The sequence below is a fragment of the Vanellus vanellus genome (assembly GCF_965231255.1).
Source record: "Vanellus vanellus genome assembly, chromosome: 16".
In the NCBI taxonomy this organism is placed as follows: domain Eukaryota; kingdom Metazoa; phylum Chordata; class Aves; order Charadriiformes; family Charadriidae; genus Vanellus; species Vanellus vanellus.
The window spans coordinates 15487328-15514750 of NC_138921.1; the positions used below are offsets into that span (position 1 = coordinate 15487328).

At 45.4% G+C, this 27423-nt stretch overlaps 1 protein-coding gene across 1 annotated transcript; it reads right to left on the reverse strand.

Moving 5' to 3' along the window:
- Positions 1–3608: 3608 nt before the first annotated feature.
- SVOP (SV2 related protein) lies at positions 3609–27035 on the reverse strand (the record flags this gene model as incomplete). Its single annotated transcript, XM_082491784.1, has 16 exons — positions 3609–3815; positions 4505–4594; positions 4827–4908; positions 6215–6326; positions 7831–7938; positions 9055–9131; positions 9451–9524; positions 10832–10960; positions 12000–12125; positions 13376–13439; positions 16218–16342; positions 16564–16635; positions 19807–19905; positions 20976–21061; positions 22636–22796; positions 27001–27035. The coding sequence occupies 16 exons, from the start codon at positions 27033–27035 to the stop codon at positions 3609–3611; spliced, it is 1647 nt and encodes a 548-aa protein (XP_082347910.1).
- Between the last annotated feature and the right edge of the window lie 388 nt (positions 27036–27423).

Here is a 27423-nt window from a genome sequence, read left to right on the forward strand (position 1 = left end):
CATTCCATCAAAGCACACTTGGAGAATTATTTTTCCCACAACAGCTTTGCACATGAATATATTGGACAGCTAGCGAACCTCTGAATCCCACAATTCTGTTTGCTCTCAGTTTTTATTCCAAATGATCCCACTGTACTGTTTCAAATGAACTAGCTATATTAATTCCTTCAGTGAAAAATACTCGACAGTGTGTAAAACAATCTTTGGAGGCTTATTCTATACATCAACGGTGTTGCCGTATTAACAAAATATGACTTGTGATTATTTATAGGCTGTTGTGTGTCAACCCCAATGTTCTTCAGTTTTTCGGTGAACTATCTAAAATGTCCCGCCATTACTAACAACACGGAAGGACCTGCAAAACCTGAACTTCAGTTTCTTCAGTGCCCAACAGGCTCCGACTGATTTCGGCGAGGCGGGACCAGCTGCGGTGGGCTCCTACCCGTCTCCCTCTATTTAGCTGATCCAAAGCCCACGAATATCCGTGGGAGATTCTCCCAGGCTTCGGTGAGCTTTGGATCACGCTTTAGGCACCGCCGCCTTTGAATCAAAGACACGGAGTATGAAGTTGGCTCCGCAGGACCGATCTTGGCATTTGCATCACTATATACATCTTCAATGCAGAATTCGTAAGAAGTGAAAAGCAAAAATGCCTTCAGTTTTCTTTTAATGCTGTAAATGTCACAGGTTAACAGTGAACTACTCAACAGCGTGAAAAGGTTTTGCATTACCGACAAATCTTTACCTAGGAAATATTTTATCTGAAGTATACGCGTATGCAAATCTGTAAGTATACTTCATCTGAAACTGAATGCACGTGTTGAAGGCCGTTGCAATGCTGTCCTTTAAAACTGTTGAATATTGACTCAAAAAAAAAAAAAAAATGAAGCGACACGTGAACATTAACACTGGAAAAGCAGAACTTTAACTAAAGGCGCTCAATCACAGGGAAACACGCCTAGCAGCTAGGCGGTAAGGTGGCGCTCCTTCCGGCCGCGGATGTCATGCCCCGTATACCCATTCTCACCCCTAACGCAGGCTGACACGCCGCCGAGTTCTCCGAGAGGCCATCCAGTTTTGGGGGGGGGTACCCCTAACTGTAAACACAGCTAACTTGCCCACGTGGCGAGAGGCACGTAAGCTCCTGGACATGTCCCCGTTGGGTTTGGACTGGTACGCTCCCAAGCGCCTTCACCAGCAGGAGGAAGAAGATGGTTGTCAGAACTGCCACTGAAGGGTGACCAGCCCACACTATGCAAAGGCGAAGCAGGTTTTCTAGCTCGCTGCTCGCATGGGTGGTCTAATATCTGATCTAAACCCGCCAGGAGCAGCTTCCTGGCTGCCAGCGTCCTGTGCAGCTCTCGCACACGGGAGGGACAATCCAAGGGAAACAAGTCCATCTCTCGCTACTTCGAGGCAGCACTGAGCTGCCCCAGTTGCACAGCGCATTCAGGAGAATGACCCAACTGCAGCCTGACAGAAGGAGACAAAAACAAGTTTGCAGCGGTTGTCAGCGCCGTGAGAGTCCTGTCTGTTAACTGGGGATCGACCGGAGCTCGAGCACACGGGATACACAGACGGCAGAGACAGAGAAAGCCGAACCAGCCCGTGGCAACCACCACCGGAAGAGACGGTGTGTTTCGGTGTCATCAGCCACATGCGAAGCGGGACCCCCCTGGGAGCTGAAGCGCATTTTCACATTACTGGGAAGAGGAAAGTTTGCCTGTTTAGACCAACCGCTTCTGGAGTCTTTCACTGCAGTCACCATCATCGAGCGGTAAACGAACGGACGGAGATTTTGGTGCCTTGTCAAACTTTAGCTTTTCTGAGCAGAAGATACCCACACACCGAATATCAATAACCGCTTTGGCCTTTTTTTTGTTAGTCTGAGTTTCCTCCGATTCTTTAAGAAATTAATCCACTTCTAATTTTCCTTCAGTGCTATAAACAAACAGCCTAACACGTCTTGGAGCATTACACTGCAGTAGAGGGCTGTAAAACCCTAAGCGAAAGCTGAACCCCAACTGTGTTCATTTGTACTGCACCCAAACGCGGACCCAGTGACCTATTCTCGCCCCACAGAAGAGGGGCCAGAAAAGAATACTTAAATATTCTACTGTGCAAAAATTTCTTGCGCACTTACCTACGTTTGCGTGAGACAACTGACCGCACATACTATAAAAAGGTATTGCTTCCCACAGCCTAGTGATTAGCGTGTAGTCCATCTCACTTACATTTGGTTCTGCGGTCCATAGTCTGGAATCCTGAAAACAGACTGAGACACGGATGAGACGCGTCTCCGCTTCCTTACGCGTTTCCCCGCTGCGCATCCACACACTCTGAAATGTGACTTCCCGCACAGCGACGGATTTCTGACAAACAAGACAGACTTATCCTCACCCAAACTCTGTTACATTCCCCGACAAGAGCAGAATCATCAGCCTGGAGGAGTGACATCTGAAGGAGTGAAGTTCCTCGTCTAAGGATGACTGCAGTTCGGCTCTTCCCGTGCTTTTTGTCCATTTACGACATGACGCCAGCTACATTCCTTCGTCACCAGCTTGACGTTACAGTCAAGGTACAATCAGCAGCTGTGGAAAAGTTCTGCCCAGCTGTCAGGAGGCCAAGCTTCTGTTGGGAGACACCTGAAAGCCGCTCCACCCAAACTGCGACACGCAGCTGTTGAGACTCGAGGCATTTTTATCAAAGGTTTTGGCTACACCACCGCGAGGACGTACTTAGGCGAATTGAGCAGAAACATACCCGGACCCATGCAGAAAACCACAGCGTGCATCTCCACACACAAAGAGACACCAGTAGAGCTGAAGCAGTCTTCACCGAGCAACAGACAGACTGCCCAATGATTCTGGCAATGTTAGAAAAGTCAAATTCTGCTCCAAACCTTGAGGATTTACATTTCTTAGGCAAGGTTCCATCTCTGCAACAAATACCGTTCCTCACTGACTCAAACTACCTGCCACGGATGGGAGAAGCGTTCAGAAAATCATTTCCAAGCAATCGGTGCCCGTTAATTCTCAAGGAACAGAACCCAGAAGAAAGGGAACTAGAAAGCATTGGTTGATTTGCCGTTACCGCGTGGTGGTGGTGGTGGTGGTGTTGATGGCTAAAAAGTGCAAGGCAGGCATCTAATTCATAAAACCTATTCTGTAGTGTATGGAATCCACCCTGTGCTATGCCAGGTACACAATAAATATTAATCTTTTGGTTTTTAGGCATCAAGAGTACATTATTTTAATTACAGCTTATACTGAGTTGCATTCAGTTAGCTATTTGCTTGACACGGGACATTTGAAGCTGAATCGCTGACCATGCAAGCACAACGGACTTAAGAAAAACCCCTCCTGCTAATCTCCAAATGATATCTGGATCAAACGCCTCTCGATACAGAAGTAACGTTTTTATGAGTGTGAGCAAAGAGCAGCAGAGACACAATTTGCTTAGGCTCAACCCAAAAGTTCCTGCAGTTGGACACATGACATTGGCGGTGACGGTATGGTCAGCTTTCTACGCTTCAGGGTTGGATTTTTTTTTTTGTGAAAGACATCTTGCTCCTATCATTCATTCTTTCAGCAGGTTTCCATGTCCCATCATTCCTGCGATCCGGAGTTTGACCTGGTGACCCCTGGGGAATGAGATCCTCTCCCAACCATCTCCTGGCCCCATTCTCTGTGGCTGGACTCCTGCAAGCCACGACCTTTAGTTTCAATGGGCAAGAAGCAGGAAGCCACAGCGGCCAGCAGGCAACATCCACTGTAAACCACCAGTGTCAAATAGACTGAAGATTCCAACATCACCTGCAGAAAGAGGGCAGAAAGCACAGAACAGTATTCCTGAGCCTTCCCACAGAAAGAAATATAAATACTAAGGTGGTAGTAGGAATTTTAATTACAGTACTGGAAAAAAATGCTTAACACGCGCTGCTGCATAATTTCGTTCCTCAATGATGATACAGCGCTATTGAACACTGACAAAACAGTCTGGGTTACAAGTGCCACGAGGTGCTGCTGCCCTTAGAAGACAGGACTTAAGCAAATCACGAGTTTTCTACTTAGCGCTCTGCAGAGCCACCGCTCCTCACCCAGTCTTCTGAGCCCTGTCCCCATGGAGCCTGCCTCCCCCAACCTCCTTTATAGCTCTTCAGGTTTGCATCCTCCAGGGCCTCAGCCTGGGATCTCAAGAGAAAGGTGGCATTGCGCCACGCGCAGAAACTCCTCGCCTCTCCCAAATCCCATCTCCAGGTGGTGGCTTCCAAGGTGCCCTCACATCCAGCCTGCTTCTTGGTTATTCATCCCCCATCATACGGGCCTCCAAAAGCAAGAGGTAAATTCAGAGATGCACCTGAACTCTCCTCCAGGAACAGGCAACGACAACCCTCCTTCAACACACCCTGCACAGATTGCCCTTGGTTTGGCCCTTACAGCCAAAAAGCGGGTTCTCCATCACCTTCCCGTGCCTTCAGCCTCCGAAGGAGAAGGGATTTTACCTGCGCAATGAAGGGGGTTATGAGGGCTCCCACTCTAGCCATTCCACTGCACGTTCCCAGGCCCAAAGCACGTGTGGCTGTTGGATAAACCTGTGAACAAAGCATCAGTCCGTTAACCCTCATGGGAAGCTCTCTTCCCTCTAGTCTCCTAAAATCAATGGAAATTCATAAGTGGTACTACAGCAAGTTCTGTTAGACAATGACAATGAGATCATCAACTCATATCTGGGGTAAGGTCCTTTGTGAAGAGGTCATAAAAATGACTTTCCCACCATGTTCTCACTCCCCTTAAATATTCTCATTACGAAAACAACCTCCTTACCTCAGGAGTGTAAACATAAGCAGCCTGAAATCCTCCTGAAATAAAAGCTCTTGCAATGAAGAGCAGCACAGTAAGAACATTTCTGTGAGAATAAAAAGGAGAGCAGTGTTTGGGATTGTTCCGTACAATCTGTTTGTTTAGCTTGGAGGCAAGTGCAATAAAAATGCTAAATCGTTAGAACGATTTCTTTGGGTTTTTTTTTTGTTTGTTTTTGTTTTTTTTTTTTTTTTAATGAACCCTTTGTATTTTTTCTGGACCTTTAATACAACAATGACGCCAAACAATCTGCGTTCCCACAATCACATCAGTTTTCTAAGTGGGCTCATTCCGACTGACAGCTGTGGCCCGTTGAAACAAGCAGCGAACGCCTAAGCTTATCTAAATAAGAAAAATGTATTTCACGTTAAGAATGGGGCTTGCAAAAAAAGGGCACACACGAGAAGGAGACGAGGGCGCAGCTTTCCTGTTTAAAAGACACGAACCTACGTACCACCTGCATATTTGCAACGTCTTATTACGAGGTTCCCGTACTATAAGTTTGTTTTTTTTTTTTTACCGTGCCTGAAGAGGTTTAAGCTCCGAGAGCTCTCCTCTGGCTGTCAGGCCATTTCCTCGTTCGTCAGCCCCAAGGTACAGAGGTTGTCGCGCGCGTGGGGCACGAAGGCCAGACGCAGCCAGAGGCAGACTCTCGGAGCTCAGCTGGAAATTTGGTACCGTTAAGGTTCAAGGGCAGAGCTGCCAACTGACTCGTTCTTTGGAAAAATCTGCGTAGAGCGCAGACACTGAACAATACCCAAATGCGAGCCCGAGTCCTTTCAAAAGTCGGGCCACCTGCAATGCCAGCATCAGGCCCCGCCGGCCGGGCTGCACACAACTTCAAGGTTGTGCCAGTCTGTGTCTACCGCTTCTCTCGTGATTGTGCCGCAGCACTTCGGCCACCGAGAGCCCGTGAGAAGTGAATCAGTCCGAGCAGCTGAACGGGAGGCAGAGACTGGGCTTGGTTGTGAAGCGCTGCCCCGGGACAGTCGGCCTGGGGAGAGAGAGGTAATGAGTGGCAGAGAGCAGCACACGAACCAGCTACCGAGGCTCATGACGCCAGATCCGATTTAAAAATTGTCCAAAGGTTACCTCCCACTCAGACACAAGCTCTCATTTTCCCATTTGGATTGTTCTGCCCACAAGATTACAGTGAGGGATTTCTCCTCCCCTGCTTCTTTTAGTTTCCTTCCAAGCTCTGGTGAGAAAACCTAACGCCATCCTTAATTCTTTCTCCGGTTGAACATGACCACCTTATGGCTTTTCAAACCACCACTTCCAGTTCTCCTGCCATAAGCAAGAGAGAACATGGATGAATCGGATATACCAGCCGCTTACCGTGTTTTACTTACCTTCCAACGCAGAGAAACAGCAGAAGACTGCAAAACGAGAAGACAAAAAAGGACAGGGCCATGGTTTTCTTGCGGCCTATCCGATCAATAATCCATAGCGTTACTAGCACGCCTGTGGAAGGAGACAAGTTGACTGGTGGGAATGGAGCAAAGGTGGAGGCTGCAGCAGCTCGCTTTTAACGTAGCCTGGGTTATTTAGATTTGAAATGTTGTTCTCTCTTTCTTTACAAGACTTTGCTGGCCGCGGCATCAGGCAGGGGTGGAGAATGGATTGCCCTAGCCACTGGTGCCACACAGAGGCAGAAGCTGCGTGTCCCAGCTGGTGAGTCTTTGCTTCACGTTCACAGCCCCACTGGTCCACCCACTCAGGGGCTACACACTGACGCAGGAGTGAGCAATCAGCTCTGACACCTCTTAACCACTGATTTTTGCAGTGGTTACCAACGTGAACGCTAAAAATGCCGGCCTTATGTCTCATTGGAATATCTTTTGTTCAACTTCTGACCACTGTTCCCCGCTAACCCTCCTCCTGGTAGATTTAAGGGCTCTCTAGAACTTACCATTTTCTTTCCATTGTGTTATTTAGATGCTGCCATCAAATTATTTCTCCCCTGCTCTTTGATAAAGGAAGTAGCTCAAGCTCTGCAAGCCTCACAATATTAAGCGTTCCCTCCTATGCCACTTTTCCAGATCCTTTTAAATGCCGACGTCCAGCAAGCGTGGGGATTATTCAAGCATCAGAGTTGCCAGTGTCATATTCAGATGTACCCCTGTTAATATTTCTTACTCCTACCTCAGTATGCGTCAGGATCAAATCAGTCCTTTCAGCTACGGCATCGGTCCGAGAGTACCTACTCTCTCTTCTGTCCACTGTCCACTGACATCCTTCCCAGAATGGCTGTTATGCAGGACAGTCCTGCCGTAAGGTAGCAACTATGCGTATTTACCAACCATAGACTTCCAACTTTTCACCAATTAAATGGCTTCTCTTTGAGCATTTGTCCCCGAAATTATAACCTAGAGCAGTGAAAATAACCTGACCGCTGCCTCACAGTATTATTTCAAACAGATTAACACCGAGAGATCACCTTCTGAAGAAAGGACAGCTATTACATACTATCTTGCTTGTCCTATGTCAGACTGTTCATTGAAACTCCCTGAAATCGCCCGGAAATCATGGCTGAGGCTGGACACGGAGCTTTAGGAAGCAAGGTCTCCATTGACTCACTATACCCATGATCCTTTCAAAATAGTTCTGGGAAGTCATTTACAGATAAAAGTTCAAGTGATTCCGCCCCTTTGATTTAATTGTTACTCTCCCCCTGAATGCCTAAGACGTCGCTTGGACAGAATCCATAGTCAGATGGGCCATCACAGCTTCACAAAGCAATTACTAGCGATTTTTATCTGTAGTGATCACGTGGGCAGTGAAGAGAGCTACAGCTACTGTGCGCACTGCATACATCAAGTAGTCCAAGCAAGGAGCTCCAGTGCTGCAGGAAATACACTGGCGTTAGGCCAGACCGACGAGCCCTTTCCGTTGCTCCTACCAGAGCCCATTCCAATCACACGGAGCCACTGGCAGTGAAGAACTGGTGCTTCTTATTGCCACTTACCAGGGAATTCCGACAGGGTGGTCCAGAGTAGATCGGTGTAGTCTTCCTCCGTCAGATACTCACAGGTCAGGCTGCACTTCGCTTTAACTTCTTTCCTTCTACTGGATACTGCGGGAGGAAAAAGAAAAAAACCCGAACATTTAATGTAGTTTAAGTAATCTCTTCTCTGCTTACCTTCCTTTATTTCTTATCACTCTATTGCTGAAACCGATAGAAGGGATGTACTGAAAAGCCCCTGCCGCACAGCAGGCACGTTCTACCTAGAAGATGCAGCTCAACCCGAACAGTTTATAACCTTATTTGTGGCCGGATGCCTTACCTCTGCAACCATCGCTATCAGAACGAGTACATTTCCTTATCAGCTGTACGGGCTTAGTTATTTTTCCGTCCAGGGTTCATGACAGTGAACGGAATTAATATCAATAATTCAGTTTCTCCCTATGTAAATTGGGATACTAACGCTTCATCTATTCTTTGAGAAGACTGAATAATACTGTGTCCTTGTAAAAACAGGGCTTTTTAACGGACGCACGCTCCTTTGTGGAGGCTAACCAGAGTTAGACATCTCTAATAGCTAATACGCTGCCGTACAAGCTCGAGATGTGTGTCTTCTTCCAATACTATCCATTTTCTTCCTATAATTTTCCAACTATCAGACAGTTTTCACTAATTACAAGTGTTCTGAATACAATCACGCCTCCCCCAGGGAGCCACACTTTTCAAGCCTCTTCTTAATGCGGTCAAAGCACTTTTTTTTTTTTTTTAAAAACAAAAATCTGCAACAAAAAGGGTGATGGTTTCCCACCATTATCTTTTTTTCTCAGCAGGTCGTTACATCTTGAGAACCTGGGAGCTCCACAGCAGCAGCAGCAGTTATCTCTATCTCAGAACTAATTAGGCCCTGTCAAATCTGGAAACTTACATTTATTCAATCACTTTTTTCTCAAGAAGAACTGATACTTTTTCTAACAGGACTCCCTTGAAGGTTGTCTTGCTGGTTTACATTTTGGGCTCAGAGACACTGCAGGACCTCTCCGCATTGTGCGGGAGATGAGGAACAGTCTAGCAAAAATATTTAAAATAAGTAACCCTTTAAGCGGATGCCTTAAAATTCAGGCTGGCGGCCACAGTCCTTTCCAAACTAACAGCAGAAGGTGATCAAATTAAAGATATTCCACCACTTAACAGGGTACATTTAAAAAGAAGAGATGGATTAGTACTCACTGCTGCAGACGTCTCCTGCTTGGAAGAACTCTGTAGTTAATAAAACTAACCCATAATATGAAAAAGCATTGGAAAACCTGCAAAGAAGAAAATGAGAGAGGAAGTCTCAGCTGGTCAAACCTATAGTAAACAACACGAATCAAAATTGAACCCACTGTGTGATGACTTCCACTAAGTGCTCCCTCAAAGCTATTTCCTATCAGCATTTCCAAAATGAAAGGGCAATTAGACTGAGAACGCTAGTGATCGCGTGGTTTAATAAATTACAGATCAATACAGGTGTGGGTTTTGGTTTTTTGAGGAGGAAGTTGCTGTATTTTAGTGATACTGTAAAACACCTCCATTAAAAACCATTTAGAATCATGCTGGCGCTGAACCATTGATATTTCCTCTTACCATATAAACCAGAGTAACAATGTGGTCCATCTAAAATGGGGCGTAAAAAGGTCCCTCATTTTTCCTCGGTCCTCCTGTTGAAAACAAGCAGAAGTCAGATGATCAGAGGGCACTCACTGGTCCTGGACTGGCGGATGCAGAGGGGTAAGGGACAATACAATGCACACTGCTGTGTACTATATCGTAGGACGAGTGTCTGCTTTCAGCTGAGGGCTCTTCAGGTTGTAGAAGCCACACTGGAGCTGGGATCCAAGTAAAGAATTCCTCTGCCAAGGGGAATCCTCTAGGAGCACAACGTTATGGAAACCAGTTCAGGCACAGAGCACACTCCTCCTCCAGAAGGGAGGTGAGGAACCGTCAGAACGAGGTGGGGCTGAAAAGAGGTAGCGCAGAACTGCCAGTCCACGGGTGGCATATGCTTCACGTGGCCCTCAGACAGCTCCTCGGAATTACAGCAGCCCCTCAGGGCTTCGGGTCTACTGAGGGACTACAAGCGGACCCTTTGTAAACTGCGTGGTTCTTGGGGAGAGAGAGAGTGGAGGGCTCAGCGCATAAACTTGTGGTTAAGGAAAAGTACTTTCCCACCCCGCCCTGAAAACAAAAGCATCCAAAACTTGGGAGAGCATCACCCCGACTGAACCAAATATTTGTGAAATGAACAAGAGCTCAAATCCCCACTGATCCAGATCTTAGCAAATCAAACCTCCATCTCTCATTAGTACGACGCTGTCATGACCAACAGGCTCCTGCCTAACTTCAGAATTTTGCTGCTGTTCAAACCTACAGGTCTCCCTCTGCTGTCCCTCCTTGCTGGCTTTCCAACTTCCTTTTCTTATAAAAGAAAAAGTTCTGTACTGCTTTATATGTTGACAGGGGTGCTGAAAAGTTGGCGACGTAAAGCTGAAATTAAAACCAAACAAATCCAACGCAATTCGTACAGTGATATGCAGCTCAGAAGTAACCGCATTAGGACTGAATAGGAGCTTGCAGCTTTCCCACTCCAGAAAATGAGGATTAGACTAAAAATGAGGTACAGCTAAAGAGTCAAATTCCGTCTTGCCTCCTGAGTTCTGATCTGAGTTCTTCAGTAGCTTCAAGGTTTGGTTTTCTTTAATAGTAGGGTCTCAGCGTGAGGTTAAATAACATCAATGCCCACGATAAAGGTCCTTTCCGCTTTCAGGATTTTCATGTATATAAAAATGAGAAAATAACTCTTCCTCACTGTGAAAGAGGCATCTATGACCATCTCTCATTTTTTTTACTACTAGTTGAGACATTAAAATTAAACTTAACATTGATTATTTGCTCATAAAAAACCATATGAATGTAGCCCAGTTTCCTTGTACCCCACATTACTAATGCGCCTGTTACCTGTACATACCTGTCTGGAAATAATTAATTTTCCCAAAGGCATCGGAGCTCCATTCTCCGTTGCTATCCGCTTTAAAGTGGCAATTGCTTTTTCTTGATTTCCAGATAACACATCATACCGGGCACTTTCTGGCAGCCACTAAGAGAGCAAAGCAGAGCACATGCACAACGATGTCAAAAACGCCGCAATAAAAAAATCTGGGGATTTTCTTTGTGGTCTTACAGTGGGAAATCTCAGTGACTCCAACAGACTACTCACACAAGAAAGGACCGCAGAATTTAATCTTTAACAACTCAGAGAACCATCTTTCTGCCAAACTCCTCATTCGGCTTTAAGGAACTGCCAAACCCCACTTTCACCATAAAGTCAGAACTTCAGTCTAAAACCTTTCCCTTCTGTTATCTTGGGTTTATTCTTGAGAAATGTTAGGCATCTTTGCAGGTTCTTTACATTATACCTTCTCAACAGGGAAGGCAAAGCATCCAGGGCAGATAACAAGATGCTCTAGGCACTCCGAAATTTGCATTTTTAAGCTCTTTTTAAAAAAAGAAGCACGGTGAGCACCTGTATAACTGGAGGTATTCCTGAAAAACAATGACAGTGACTAAGGAATAATAAGAGCTGCTAAACAACCTGGCAGGGACATATACCTCTGAGAAGACTGAGTGGTTGACAAATATATTACCTAATAGTGCACTGAAGCTCAGGTTTAACTCATATACATCTTATTTTGGAATCCGACCTGCACTACGCTGATTTTGCCCCTGATTTGGGTGGATTTTTAAGCGGTCAGTAATTATAAAAGCCACAATTTTGACAAAATGATTTTAAAATCTAAAGAGCAACCAGGGAAATAGCAACAGTGTTTAACAAAATGTTGATTCCACTGAGCTTAGTTGAAACAAAGTCATTAAATTGGAGAGATTTCCGGGCCTGATTTGGTTTCACAAAATTCCAGCCCACCATTGTCCTCCAGTAATTACAGTCACATAAACACAGCTCTCGCTGGAAGGTTTTGCTGTTGAAACAACAGCATTTTTGTCATTATTTCAAATGTTTCAAAGGAGACACCAACAGAGAGCTCAAAGCCGTCAGGATTTCCTTCAGTCGGGTTAGAGAATCAGGCAGAGAAGCGGTAGACTGAGGGAACATACATTTGTTTTGAAAGAATACCTACAAAACATAGGACAGCGAAGAGCAAGAGCGGGAGGGCAGAAAGAACGAGAAGCCACCGCCAGCCAAGAGTGGGCATCACCACCACCGCTAGAAGGACTTCAAACACAGTCCCAATGGCCCAAAAGACCTGGCAAAGGGAAAAGAAACAGTCACAAATGAGAATAAGAGTGCTCTTAAGGCCTTCTCCTTTGTAACATTCCAAGACGTGCTCTCTAGGGACAGCCGGAGAGAGAAATGCCAGAGACGTTTCAAATACTCACCACCGTACGGAAACAGAGTCCAGACATTTTTAGGGGTTTTGTTCAAATGTTGCAGGAGCTTAATGTTCAGTTCGGAAAACTTAACATCAACTTTCTCTAGACCCTCATGTTTAACCGTAGGTAGCTCCTCATAAGGAATAGGCTCATCACATGGTGTTTCTTAAGGAAAATTACTATTGATATATCCTTCTATGAGTATTATTATGCCCAGCTACCACCATGAGATTTATGGTATTTGTTTTCCTTGCCGAAACCAAGCTACCAAAGCCGCAGCGTTTGGCCTGTAGATGAAAGAAGGGGTTGACACCTTCTTCGCAAATAACGGAGCTGGCATCCTCTCGCGTATCCTACCCATGAAGGATTATTCTGCTTTGGATTACGAATCCACTTAGCTCATTATTTAATGTGTTTCTAACCCAGGGTTGCTCAGAGGCAGCCAAACTGCGGCAGGACAAAAGTAACACAGAAAGAATTCATTCATCTGCTGAACTCTATTTACGAAAGATTAATCAACAGACTGTAGGACTAGCCAGCAGTTATCTTAGAAGACGGGTTTTGCGTTGAGAAGCTGTTTCAGTTTGGTGAGGATTTCCACAAGGATGCTCCTTCCAAACTGACTGACGCAGACAAGTAATAGTCCTGTTCTCTGACCCTTCAACCATCCATTGAAGTATTTACAGGGCAAGATTCTGCTCTCTGTGACTTTGATACATTTCAATCGCATATGGGGAGCTGAATTTAGCCCCGCGTTTACAGAACAGCCAGTTCCCCACTATCCGTTGCCAAGTTGCAAATTCATTTCACCATGAAATTAGGGGACACCCAAAGGGCCCCCCTTGTGCCACCAGCAGGAACTTACGCAGCACTGGATGCGAGTTCATGTCTAAAAAGGCAGATTCACCAAAACGAGCGGAGCGTTACCCAAATGCATTACGCCGGTTTGGGACCCCAGTGAGTTAGTGCTAGCGTATGGAGTAACCTCAGCTCCACATTAACTCGGACAATCAAGATTTGCGTGCAGGTCTGTGTGAGATTTCTAGTCAGTAGGACTGAATGGACGGAACCAACAGCAGAATTTGTCCCTCTAGGGACCAGTATGCATCGCTACAGCGCTCACCTCTATTAATAAAATGCATTTTGCTCTGGCTTTCATTGGAAGGAATTCAGCATATAAGGTTACCCTGTAAAGAGTGAACATTGAGAAAAATGTCACGTTAGCACATTGAGGAAAATGCCACGTTAGCACAATGAGAGAGGTTCAACCCTTTCGTTTGCCTTTCATTAAAATTGCCAAACCCACAGTAGGAACGCAAACCCCTTCCTTAGCCCTGAGAGTCAGCAAGACTGCGGACACCGGTTCATAGAATGGTTTAGGTTGGAAAGGACCTTGAAGATCATGGAGTTCCAACCGCCCTGCCATAACATTAGACTCCCCTTTCTACAGCAGAACAAACCCCCTTTCGTTCAGCGTTGCAATGGAGGACAGAATTTGCTCTCTTCGTGTGATTTTGTAACCCTGCAGTTGATAGCTAGAGGTAGCAGCTCTTGATGCGTATGTTTTCACAGCCCTGCTCTGGTCTGGGACAGGCGTCATGCCTGTTATTTTCAGCGTGGTCCATCAGCATTCAACACAGACTCTCGCTGGGGGAAGTATTTCTTCAGGGCTTTACAACTGCCTCAGAGATTTTCACATTGGTCTACTCCGCCAGTTTTCAGTTCTCCAAGAGGTGAACGCTTTCAAGGTCTGGTATAAACCAATTTGCATTCTTTTACTGTGGGAATTCAAAAAGAAATCATCTAACTCTGCAGAGTCTTTGTTTCATGACTGTGCCAAAGAGTAATGGTACAGCTTCGCTGCGGGTACTTCCTGAGGATGAACACAAGGGCCAGCAGCCAGTCAAGGCTCTCTTGTCTTCTTCAAACCATCTGGTAAGACTTCTTGTTCTTTGCTCCTGCTCTGTTTGCATTCCATTGACTCATCCTGTTTCTGCCTCTAAACTCCTCAGGCTTGCTTTGATGTTTGTGACACAGCTCCTACTAACTTAACAAATGGTGGATTGATCTCCGAGTAGCCTCCCAGAACTCAGTTCACTGGAGTACAAAGTTGCACACAGTATTATACTAAATTGGCGATTAAGAGGAGAAGGAAGTAAAGTCCCACAATGAAATGTAGAGCAATCCCCTATACATGGCAGCAGAAAACAGGAGCTGATTAATGCTGTACAGAACCGTTTTCTTAAGAGAACACTCCATATCTTTGCAAGTCCTTTGTTGGCACTGCGGATGAAGAGTCATACCCACCACTAGGCAATACCTTGCAGAAAATTCCCAGAGGAGGCCACAGCTTCTCAGGTGCAGCTCCTACATACGTATAGATAGAGGGATGTCTGCTATAGTCAGTTAGTTCATTATGGCCGGATGCTTTCCTTTTAATAGCACCTTTCATAAAATTCTCTCTCATACCCATTATAGAATACAACACTACAATTATAAAGACACCCCTGTCACTCCGCTGAGATTCAGCCACAGGTACCCAAAGTTACACTGACTACTTAAGGATATTATAAAGGAGCTACTTTCCCCGCTTCATACATATTTACTCCTCCGCCAAAGGAATCACTATTGCAGTAAGAACAAGAAACAGATTCAGCAGCAGTGGAATCCACTCTGAGTTCTGTAACCGACTCCTCTTTGTCTCTCATTAAGTCACGTAGCCGTTGCGCGTGATCCGCCCCTCTGCGAAGCGGCACTGGCTGTGCTGGAGCCGTTCCGCTGGGGCTCTGTGGAACATCATTAATATGCGTTTGCAGTACGAGGCATTATTAACTCCGACGCTTTGCCGTTGCGGTTCTCCTGCCTCGTTCCAGTTGTGCTCAGTCGGAACTGCATGGCAGAAACTGCCTCGCCGTTGGTCAATACGCAGCAGGCTACGGACTCTCCTGTTTTACATGCATGTTACGCTTTTGTGCGGCTTCTAAAAGCGGGCAGGAGAGCAGTAAAAGAAAATTAATAACACTGTGTTGTTGCACCTCAGCTCTGAATCTTTTATCTGGGAACGGCAATAGAAAAGACAGGATATTGGCTTGCCTTGTGATGAAGTCTATGAGGCATCAATCAAAGTTAGATCCCGATTACTCTGAAACAGCACCTCCATAGGGCAAATTATCAATTATTAATAAGGATAAAAGACTACACAGAGAGAGAATGACTATGCTCTTCCCTTTACATTTATAATTAAAAGCCTCGAGCAGAGTTTTTTATTCCAGGTGGAAAATTTAGAGATCTTCCTCTTCAGTGACTGGAACGACACAGGAACAGCGAAATATCCTCATGCCGCCTTCTTAGCAGAAATGTGTCTGAGCCGTCGAGACATCTTCAGTGCCCCAGGTTCGGGCTGTGCGGTTTTGGAATTCCAACTCAGGTTCAGACGTGAAAGTTCAGGCTCTGACCGAAGAATAATCTGCAGTTTTACGACCCCCAGGAGCCAGGGCTCCGCTCTACCCCTAATGTGAGTGTTTAGGTCATGACCCGTCTTGCAAACAAGAAGATGTCATCCCTCACGGACTCTGCCAATACAATCTAGCAACGCAGGTTTTAGGCACAGCGACAAAATGCTGTCTGTTGTGTTTTACCCACATCTAGGTGGGCTCTTTGGGCCTCTCATTTTGGCCGTGGTTTGCCTGAGGCAAGGAGAGAAGCTTGAAAGGACTTCGGGCACCTAACACATTACATTTAGGTTCCCAGCTTGTTTACATAAAAGCAATTGTAAATCTGATTCACCTCGGTGATGTATCAGATATCCTCAAAGCCTTCTCAGAGTTTAATATATTCGTTCCAATATACTTAGAGAAAAACGGGTTTGGGACAACTGAACAGAAGCGTATCTTCAATTTGACGTGAGCATTTTAAAAAAAACTAAGTAGAAAAGAGAAAGTTTGGACTTGTGAATATTTACTTACGACTGAGGTACTCCTCCGATGCCAAAGCCCACCAGGCCCCTCAGCACCAAGATCCAGCTATACACCGGTGCAAAACCACTCAGGATCCCATAATAGAGTGTCCATAACACGCTGATCTTTAGGCCCTGTATTTAACGAACAAGCACCAGGAAAAGAGTTTCTGCTGTCACACAAATTAACAAAACGTAAAGTAGAGCCTCGATTTCCTTTTAATTCATGGGAGGTCCATTCTGGCTCTGCTTAATTCTGCTTCATACATGTGGACTATGACATTTGTGACCATCGTGCACTGAAACATCCACACTGCGGAGATCACAGAATATATATATAGGAGCTGAAGACTTACTGTTTTTCTGCCATACTGGTCTGAAATGTTTCCCCAGAGGGTGGAGCTGGACATCATTCCCACAAACACCACCTACGAAACACCAGAAAAAAAAATCTTCCCCTTAACAACAAGGCAAGGGGAAATTTCCGTGTGACAGCAAAGAGAACACAACTTCACAGTGAAACCACAAAATTTCAGCTCTAACAATAGAGCAAAATGTTCTGGGTATAGTTCTTTTGCAGCAGAGAGTAATAAAGACAGTTATTCATATAGTGGGATTTTTCAAGAGTCACTAACTTCACTTCCATTGACTTGAAAGGGAACTTGCTATTGCCCCAGAACGAGAATGGGTGTCAGACGACTGTTCAAGCCAAGGTCTCTCAGCTTCTTCCAACGGTGGGCCCATTTTCAGTAGCTGCCAGGCTACCTGTCCCCACCTCACCTTTATCTTACCTCTTCATTTGTGAACTGAATTAGATCGCTGCTGAATATTTTTGAGCTTTTGATAAATGGAAGAAAATTAATTACAAGAAGTGACCGGAGTGCACAATTTGCCCCTAAGTGGAAAACATTTTCCTGTGTCTGAGTTGTGGTTTTTTTAGCTGCAGTGTTTTCATAACCCACAAAATAATCTTTCATCTGCTTCACAGCAGGGCCCCGCGGAGAGTTGCAGTAGCATTGCTGAGGGGACAGGCAAGTGCAGACAGGAGCGAGTGCCGGCGCTGGAGAGGGGAAGCAAATAGGCACCACTCAAGTCAGCTTTGCAATGAAAAGATCCACCCAGTGAGAAACCGGTCTTGACGCTAGAACGTGCACTCTGGTATTACACACACCGTGAGCTCAGCCCCGGAACATGCCGAGTTCTCCAGTTCCAATGGACATATTCATGAATAAAAGCTGAACAGTGTTGCTTGAGATCTGCAAGACAGAGGTGTTCCGGGAACCCAGCGCTGATGCTCAGCCAGCTCACCTCCAGTCTCCTACTGCCATTCTCAGCAGGTTGTCTCAGCTTTGAATGGAGCTAACTGGTTGGCTGGATGAGGGGAGAGTCGTGGATGTCACCTACCTTGACTTTAGCAAGGCTTTTGACACTGTCTCCCACGACATCCTCATTAGGAAGCTGAGGAAGTATGGGCTAGTCGAGGTGACAGCGAGGTGGATTGAGAGTTGGCTGCAGGACAGAACTCAGAGGGTTGTGATCAGCGGCACAGAGTCTAGTTGGAGGCCTGTAACCAGTGGTGTCCCCCAGGGGTCAATACTCGGTCCAATTTTGTTTAATATATTCATTAATGACCTGGATGAGGGGACAGAGTGTATCCTCAGCAAGTTTGCTGATGATACCAAACTGGGTGGGGTGGCTGACACCCCAGAGGGCCGTGCTGCCATCCAGCGTGCCCTGGACAGGCTGGAGAGCTGGGCAGAGAAGAACCTAATGAGGTTCAACAAGAGCAAGTGCAAGGTCCTGCACCTGGGGAGGAAGAATGCTAGGCACCAGTACAGGTTAGGGGCGGACCTGCTGGGAAGTAGCTCGGAGGAGAAGGATCTGGGGATCGTGGTAGACAGTAAATTATCCATGGCCCAGCAATGTGCCCTTGTCGCCAAAAAGGCCAATGGAATCCTGGGCTGCATAGGGAAGAGTGTGGCCAGTAGGTCGAGGGAGGTCATTCTCCCCCTCTACTCTGCACTGGTGAGGCCACAACTGGAATACTGTGTCCAGTTTTGGGCTCCCCAGTTCAAGAGGGACAGGGATCTGCTGGAACGAGTCCAGCGAAGAGCAACTAAGATGATTAAGGGCTTGGAGCATCTCCCGTATGAGGAAAGGCTGAGAGCGCTGGGACTCTTTAGCCTGGAGAAGAGAAGGCTGAGGGGAGACCTTATCATGGCGTACAAGTATCTAAAGGGTGGGTTGAAGGAGGATGGAGCCAGGCTCTTTTCAGTGGTTCCCAGTGACAGGACGAGGGGTAATGGGCACGAGTTAGAACACAGAAAGTTCCGTTCAAATACACAGAAAAACTTCTTTACGGTGCGGGTGACAGAGCACCGGCACAGGCTGCCCAGGGAGGGGGGGAGTGCCCTTCTCTGGAGGTTTTCAAGACCCACCTGGATGCAGTCCTGAGGAATGTGCTCTGGGCAGTCCTGCTGTGGCAGGGGAGTTGGACTAGATGATCTCTAGAGGTCCCTTCCAACTCTGAAAATTCTGTGATTCTGTAAAATTAGACCTCACGACTTTTGGAAAAGTCTGAAAAAAGACTGAGGTGTCAAAGAAAACATACTGTACCCTTTTCACAGCTGACACTAAAAAGTATAGTTTCTTCTGTAGATGGAGAGAGAAATGAAATCCTGCCCCACGAACGCAACGGCAAAACCCAAGCATGTTTTTCCCCCATCAGCGCATTAAACCCCCAGGAATTCTGACAGAGAAAGAAATGCGTACTCAAGCAGTAAGTGGGGTTAGAAGCGGTTCTGTTTGTCAAAGCTTTTGCCTCACCTGCACTGACCCCTTCTCCTTCTGGTTTGCCTCCCCAAGAACACAACTGTGCTGAGCTGAAAGAAGGACCAAGACCCTCCTTCAGACGGGCTGGCTGCACCCAGGTACGGGAAAGGACATGATCTTAACTGATTTAAATCTACCGAGCATTTTGACCAATTTACACACCACCACAAACGGCATCAAAAGCTAAAGGAAATGTAGGAGTCGGAGCGCGTGCCACACAACGCTGGCATAGGCTGAGAGAAGGGGCCCCAAACTAGTTTTCTTATCCCGAAAGACATTGCAGGTTTCCAACATCATAGCACCATACGTAGACGTGGTATTGTAAGAGCTCTGCTTGCAAAGATTACCGGATGATCCACCTCAAAAAGCGATTGCTCGCTCGCTCTCATGCTCCCCGTCTGTCTACGCATAAGCGAGCTTAAATGTGGCGAGAGAGAAAGATTTTCATGGAAAATAGTCAAAATTTACCAACCCTTTTTTTTAATTAATCAAATGGTTTGAATTTTAGGATGAGTCTGAGTCAATTCATATATTTTCCTGGAAATTACATTACGCTTTGAACCCGAAACTTGCAAAATTTCCTCAGTTCTCACTGACTTTCATTTCTTCAAGCTCTGGCTTTTAAAAGACTCCTACATTCTTCCGAGCCAACGGCAGTTTGCAAAGGCCACAAACAGATTTAACTTTGGGATATACAGCGTAACGCCTGAATAACAATGAGTGGAAAAACCTTACAGAATACAGGAGCTGTCAGTTATTTTTCCTACCGATGTGAGCAATGCAACCTGCCAGCTTGGTAATCGCCACTCACAATGAAGCTGAGGAGCTAGGATACTTAAAATCATCATTTCCATAGCATCTGCCATCTAGAAGGGTAAAAAAGAAACAAAAATAAACGTCAGAAAATTAGACTGACATAGCAGTGGATAATATACCTTCGCGAAATTAACCTGTTTCTGCTCTGTGCCATTCCCACTCTGTGGGCGAAACACAAGAGTTGTGTTTGCAAGGTGCAGCGGATGTACGCGGTGTAGAGGAAAAAAAGCAACAGGTGCCCTTTTAAACTAATTTCTGGTTGTCATAATGTTTGGTAACACTGGCCGAGAGGATTCAAAGAGCCAAATCAGAAGTTACCGGTGGGTGATTTCGAGGAGGTTTGTCTGGTCAGTCATCCAAGCTCAGGCACTGCCATGTTGCATACTACAGGGATGAGCTTTCGACTCCTTTACACACAGATTCGGTCAGAACTGTTCATTACCGTACAACTTACTCCCTTTCTCCCTTATACGCTACTTCTGGATTTATATCGAATACATTGCTAGATCATCTGTAGACCAAATCCCACTATGTATAAACCATGGCAGATTGTAACCTCGTATAGAGACGATAGCGAGTAAGTACAGGCTCCAGACATCATTACCGTAAAACAGTAGGTGCAACATAGAGTGCTTCAGAGATAGCAGAAAAGTGAAAACAAAGCCTGTCTTTCTGTTCTTGATATCAAGGTTAAAACTAGCAGTACTGGGTTGCTCTTCCCCTGAAACCAAGATTACAATAATACTGACTAATACAGAAAATGGAGACTGTAGCTAGCGGGATGAATGTAGTAAAATCACTGCACGAGAACTGAGATCTGCTTCTGTAGGAATAGCCTAGTGCCCTTTCCATTTGAAACAAGCGGTTGAAGTAGAGAATCAAAATCATTTTTCAAACCCTGATTTGTAAGAACTGCAGAGAGAGAGAAATCACGCAGTTATTCGTTACCTCTACATAACAAGTTGCAGCTGCCATTTTAGTATATCAAGTAAAATTCCTTCTTTATTGCACAATTACCTGTTTGGAGAAATTTTGTCTACAGAGAGCAGCTACATCGTTTGACATCCCTGAGATTCTCTAACTGATGATCATGCAATCGACCTTGATAACAATTACTTGCCCATGCTAATCCAGTAATAACAGAGAGCTTCCACTGGAACTTTCCAAATCCAATGGCTTCCACCGCATCTTCCACCATGAAAGTATCTAGGAAGAAAACAATTCTAGTGCAGAAGCGTGTTCCTTTCCTAGCACGAGCCATCCCTCGAGACGGCATCTTCTGTGAATGCAATTACTAGCTGGGTAATCTACCGAGACCTAAAATATATAACAGAGAGCGACTTAGCTTTCGTACAGTTCCTACTGAGGAAAATCTCTATGTTCTTCAGGAATTGTGCTAAAGCCAAAATAATTCTAAATACTCCTAGAATATTTTATTCACACAGAAGTAAATCAGTGTGTCACCAACGACTCCAGCACACGTTCTGCTATTACTCCTGGGAGTGACTCCACCAACCACTGAATTGCAGCTTCCTCTGGCGAGAAGTGTACAAGCTCTTCAACAGCACACAGCAATACTACGCAAGGGATAGAAACTGCAGAAGAATATTTTATTGCGTGGAGAGTCAAACTGTAATTATCTGAATCGAGAATTTGTCCAAGACACATATAGCTTAAAACATACTTTTGTTGAAAATGCGGATGGTTCTTGTCTCCCACACATTGCCATGACCTCATTATTTTGTTCTATCTGAAGAAGCTGAGATATCTCAAATTCCTTTGCTCAAGTGCATAATTAAATATACAACAAAAATACATTTTGACATTCAAGTTGTTTAAATCAATTTAAGTCTCAAAGTTTTAACACTTCCAGCAGTTTAAAAAGTCCATTCGCCACAGAAAAGCTTTACCCAGCTAGGAGTTGGGCATCCTCACGAAGCAAAAGAGAAAAACACAAACCGAAAGGAAATCAAACAAAATCTAACCGATAAAAAGAAGCAGAGATGTTGCAAGACCTCAGTTTGTGACTTTAACCCAGGCATTTGATGTGATGGCACTGCGGCTCAGCACAGCGGGCTGTCGCATCACTTGCGCCTTTTGGGGCGATGTGCCAACTGAAATTCTCCATATACCTGCAGAGTTGCACTGCTGCACTGAGTCTTTTGAGAAACTCCCCGAGCTCACTCCGTGCAATTCTGGCTTCCTGTTGCATCAATACATTAATAAATAAGTCCCTGGGAAAACAGTCACCCTACAAAAAGCTGGTGTGCCTTGTGCGAAGACAAGCCCAACGCTTCTCATATTGGTGTTGCCTTCAGGGCAATCAGCGCTTCTCTGCTGGGCAGAAAGCAGAGTCTGGGATGCCCCTTCGTTCCGTCCCTCTTGTCCTCTAGGCAAGGAGGAGAGAGGAACACCACCGAGGCTTCACGCTCAGCCTTGAGGGTGAGCCACGTGTAACTGCTCCAGTGAACTTCGCAGTGCTCTAAAGGAAACTAAGTCAAACCTCCTGCACGAAATAGGTGGTGACAACTGGACACACAACTCCTTAAAAGGGTCTATTACGGGTAATATAAAAATAAACACATAAAGCATCCCTCGGAGGACAAGGTAGCTAAATCATGATTTTCAGGTGTAAAAAAAATTTGCCTGTGTTATTGTTTCCTTCTTTTATCTGGGGATCTTTAACTTCTCTAAAGCCAATGTATTCAGCCTGGTCGCAACCTGGGTGACATGAAGAGGCCACACCTCTCTCCTTTCAGGAAAACAAGAAACATACTCACCATCAGTTGGGTTGGCAAATTCTTTTGGCACTGCAGCTCCATCCTCTAGCTCAACAGGCTCTAGCTCTGTCCGAACACCCTCAATCTGAATTTCGTGTTCTCCCAAAATGACATCCTCATCTGACCTCGAACTTTCCCCAGTGCGGCGAAACTTGACCACCCTAAGAATACAGACACGAGGATTAATACTTTGGCGAGTCTTCTCGAGGTCGAAGCTGCGTTTGGTTAGTCCTGAAGCCTTATTTGGTCAAACAGCAGCCGGGGTTCTCCCTCCTCTCCTGTCTTCATTTCGCATTCACAGAGAAGGCTGTGACTTTTATTTGTATCTGCTTTTAGATAGGTTATCCTGCTGGTTGTCACGGGCTTTGGAAAAACCGTAGAGTAGATTGTTATGTGATAGCGTCATCACTTTTGTACAAAGAGGATGTTATCGCGCTAACTATAAAGTCATAAAAGCATTCAGGTTATAAAAATACGATTAACTGCTACATATTTAATGATGTGCGCTTAGACTTTTATTGTGAATTATACATAGCCGTGTCATTGAATTTCAGGCGCTTTGTCCTTGTAGGAAGAGCCCAAATTCCATTTTCCACATCGTTTTCATAAGAGTGATTTGTGTCTTAGGAGAAGCAGAAGTCCTGAAATTGGTCAGATTTTTGGACATTACTTAGCAAAGCAGGATTCAGAAGGTAATTCAGTGAATCGACTGAGTTTTTCCCGTTACGGTGATGATTCTGCGACTATAGACACGATTGCTTTCGTCTCTTGTCTTAAACTGAAGTCTCAATTAAATACCTGTATTTTAAGAAGCTATTGGATTTCCACTACGTGGTTCCTCTGTGCAATTTTTGAATCTTTTAGGTAACGAGGTAGGACAGAATAAGAAAGTGCATCAAAAGATACTTCTTTTCTCATTAAGTCCAAGTCAGGACTGAAGAGTGTACCTGCCTGCCAATTACAGCCCTGGCAGAAGAAATGATGCTCGTCACATGAGTGTCACGCTCACAGCTGCCTGTATTTTATATCACTTCTGGCACTAGCTGAGAGATAATTGACTAATCTCTGCAGCAACGCCATGGAGAGAATAAGACACGAAAACAGAACTTTGCTAAATTGACACAACTTTCATGTTTTGGTTAGATCGATCTTGTGCAATGCTCCATATATACAGAGGAGACCCATTTTCCATCAGTTACGTGTCCTATGACCAAACAAAGATTTTGGACCAGATCTACTATATTTAACGTAACAGATTCCTCACGCTTCCTTCACTTTACTTGCAGCATCAGTGTAACTTTTTCACCTCCGCAACTGACAGTTTCTTGGACTTCAGTGAAATAGTTTTTCGGAAATAGATTAAATTAGTCTTGCTACTACCTCTTCTGACTTCCAACACCTGAGCAGTTTAATTCTACAATAAAGATTAGCAGAGGGCCTCTTGAAATTCATCTTAATCCTTTGGTGTAAAGGTCAGCAAAACTAAACTAACCGCATCCTTGCCAGCTGCAGCTGCAGCAAACTGACACGCACGTATGACATTTCTCAAGGTGACCTGAAAGACTTTTCATATTTGGCAAGACCTCAACTCTTATTTTCCCTTACAAGCGCCGATGACACAATCAAGATTTAATATAAGGGCAAAGCAACGGGCAATCTACAAAACTCCTGTAAACGGATTTTGGTCCGGTGGTGGACCGGAGGATGAAGGAACGAACATCTCGGCCACCCATGGGGTTCCTTTGCAAAGAGAGAAGTCCTGGCCACCACCAGCCATTCCGTCCAGCTTAGGATTTCACTGTGGTAGAAACATAAAGCAGAGGGATACAAAACGTTATTTTATTTTTTCTCTCATAGTCCCGGCACATATATTGTTTCCCTGACCACATCCCATCTGGGGAATTGCACATATTCACTAACAATACTCTGGCAGTAACCTGGAGAGAGAGAGAAGTACGGTGATCGCTTTGTGAGGTTATCACTCATCTTTAGGATGTCTGATTTGCAGGCTGTTGAGATGTTTTGAGATGATTTTTTCCGGCAAACGGGGCATTCCGAGATCTCTATGGGGCAAACACTCCTTGTACTACTTTAGCAGCGCTCTCATCTGCAGCAGGAATCGGAATGCTTTCCTCTGGCCTTTATGTCTTGGCAGACAAACAACAGAGTCACAAATTTTGTTTTTCTAAGATAATATTTGAAGATCTTAAACACAAAAACACACAACAAACCCCCCAGGCCTCTTTGAAACGAACAGGAAAACTACACTGACTGCAGTGAAACTAGGGTTTATCTCACATTCTGCTTTGGGGTACGCAGAGGATCCCTCACGCCGTTGTAAGAAAAGACAAAACAAAACAGCAAAACTGGTCTGAATTCAGGTTTGTATTTAGTTCCATTGAGAAACTGAACTTTAAATTTTCTTCATATGACTGGGTTTTTTTTTAACCTTAATACAACTATCTTGGTTTGCATTTTCTTTTGCTGACCCTACAGGACAAACACAAGTAACTATTACTCTCGTGTTAAAATTGTCACTGAAGATATAATCCTCCTATCACCTACAAAATACACACTCTCAGCAAACAAACACTGAAATTTGTATGCCCATGAGACGACTTTTTTATTGCGCAGGGCAATTAATATCAAAGTGCCATTCATCTCTTATTTGCAAAAGCTTTACAATTAACTCTACAGGAAGTAAACTTTTATATCTGTATTTTTTTTTTAAAGGAGGACTATTACTATAACAGTCTCAAAGTCTGGTGCAAAGTTCATGGATGTATATAAACACCTTTTCCCCAGATTTCAGGAGGCCTAAAGTGCCATTACTCCAGGGGATTATGACTGAAAATCATTCACACAATCTATGCTGGTAACTGTTCAGTGTCCGAGTAAGCCACAAGCAAAATAAAAATGCCAATAAAGCCTTCCTGACTTCAAAGTACCTGATCACAAAACCTCTGTGTCACTGTTTCTTATTTTGCAATATTTTCAGGACACTTGTCACACTTTCAGAACTGACTATTTTGGAGGTTCCAGACGCTATAAAAAGGCAGTGACTAATCTGAAAATTGTAAATATTTCAATGGTAACCTCAGTAGAGCGCTATCTGGCCACATTCCTCATCACAGGAAACAACAACAACAAAAAGTGTTTATCACTTAGAAACCTACAAAACAGACACAAATGAAGAAAAAAACCACACAGTGATATTGACTGTTCCATACTTGCACAATTCTTCACAGCCGAGACATGTCAGAGAGCCACATCTGTTTGCCAGATCTGGCAGCACCAAATATGTCTAATTCTACCTACATTGAAAGGCACTTTAGAACAGTTTTCTGTGGATTTAAAAAAAAAAAAAATATACTGGGAGAAATGGCCTAATGAAATCATGTCTTAAACCTTTCACAGCCAAGCCAAATGCATCCAAACTAAGTATTCGAAAATAACTGGAGTTCATGTCCATTTCCTCAACTTATTAGAAACATGGGACAGTTTGCTCTGTCATTGACATGAGCTCATTAATATTTAAAATCAACTTTAAGCATTTATCCCCTGCCTTGCCGAGCCAATGATTTATAAATAGGAATACGTTTCAAAGCACCTGATAACGGAGCATTAGGCGAGATGCACTTGTTTTTAAAGGCAACATTTAGCATTCTCGAAAAGGAAAGGTGATGCTGGCGTTAAAAGCCAGCAATACTTTTATCCCCTTTTTGCACAGATCCAGCAAACCGCATCCCAAGAGCGAGGAGTTCCTCGCAAATAACAGCATTTTCCTCGCGCAAGCAACGCTCGCTTCTCCGGAGCACAGGGTGAGGAAACATCGCTGCTACTCGCTGCAAACTACACCTTTGCAAAAATAATAATAATAAAAAAAAAGGTGGTGGTCTGCATGAAGGAGGGGAGGAGGGAGCGGGAGAAGGCGCCGTCCCCGCACCACGGTATTTACCGATGCCATCCACCTCGCAAACGCCGACAGTCATGTTTCACTCTCCAAAAAAAAAAAAAAAATACCCCAAAACCACAAACCCAACCAACGTTTGGCGCTCGCACCGTTTTATCCCACTCCTCCTTATTTCTACCACCATCAAGTTCAGGCAAAAAAAAAAAAAAAAAAAAAATTAAAATAATAAAAAATTGAGTGAATTTATATAACGAACCAGATCCCTGCATACCCCCGGGATGCTGAACCCCACACGGAAAATGGCCTTCTTCCTAGGGCCTAAATCATCTCCTAGAAATAATCCCCTTAACCGCCCCCCCCCCCCTCCCCCTTCCGCGGATTCCCGACATCCCTGCCCGCCCGTTTTGGGGGGGAATCCTGCGCATCCCCGCTCCTCCGCCGGCGCTACTCACGGCAGCTGTCTCAGCTGGAATAAATCATCCTCCATTGCCGGGCTGCGTCCGCAGGAGCTGCTCTCATCGCTCTCGCATGGCGGGGGACGGCTGGAGCCGCGGGCAGGCGCCCGCGGGCGGCGGGACCGCTCCGGTGGCGGCCGGTAGCCCGCACCCGGTGCCGCGGGGGGGGGGGGGGGGGGCTCGGCCCGGCCCGTCGCCGCTCGGCTGGGCTCGGCTCGGCTCGGTTCCCTCCCCCGCTGCCGCGGTGCCGGCTGCTCCGGTGTCACCGGCGGTCCTCGTCCCCGCGGGGAGCAGCGCCTGCTGAGCGGTCCCTCGGCAAAGCGCAACCTCGGGGAAAGGCGAAGCGGAGAGAGGATGGAGACGGCCCCAAAGGAAAGGCAAGTCGGTTCAGGTGCCTCCGGTGCCGGGAGGAGAGCGGGA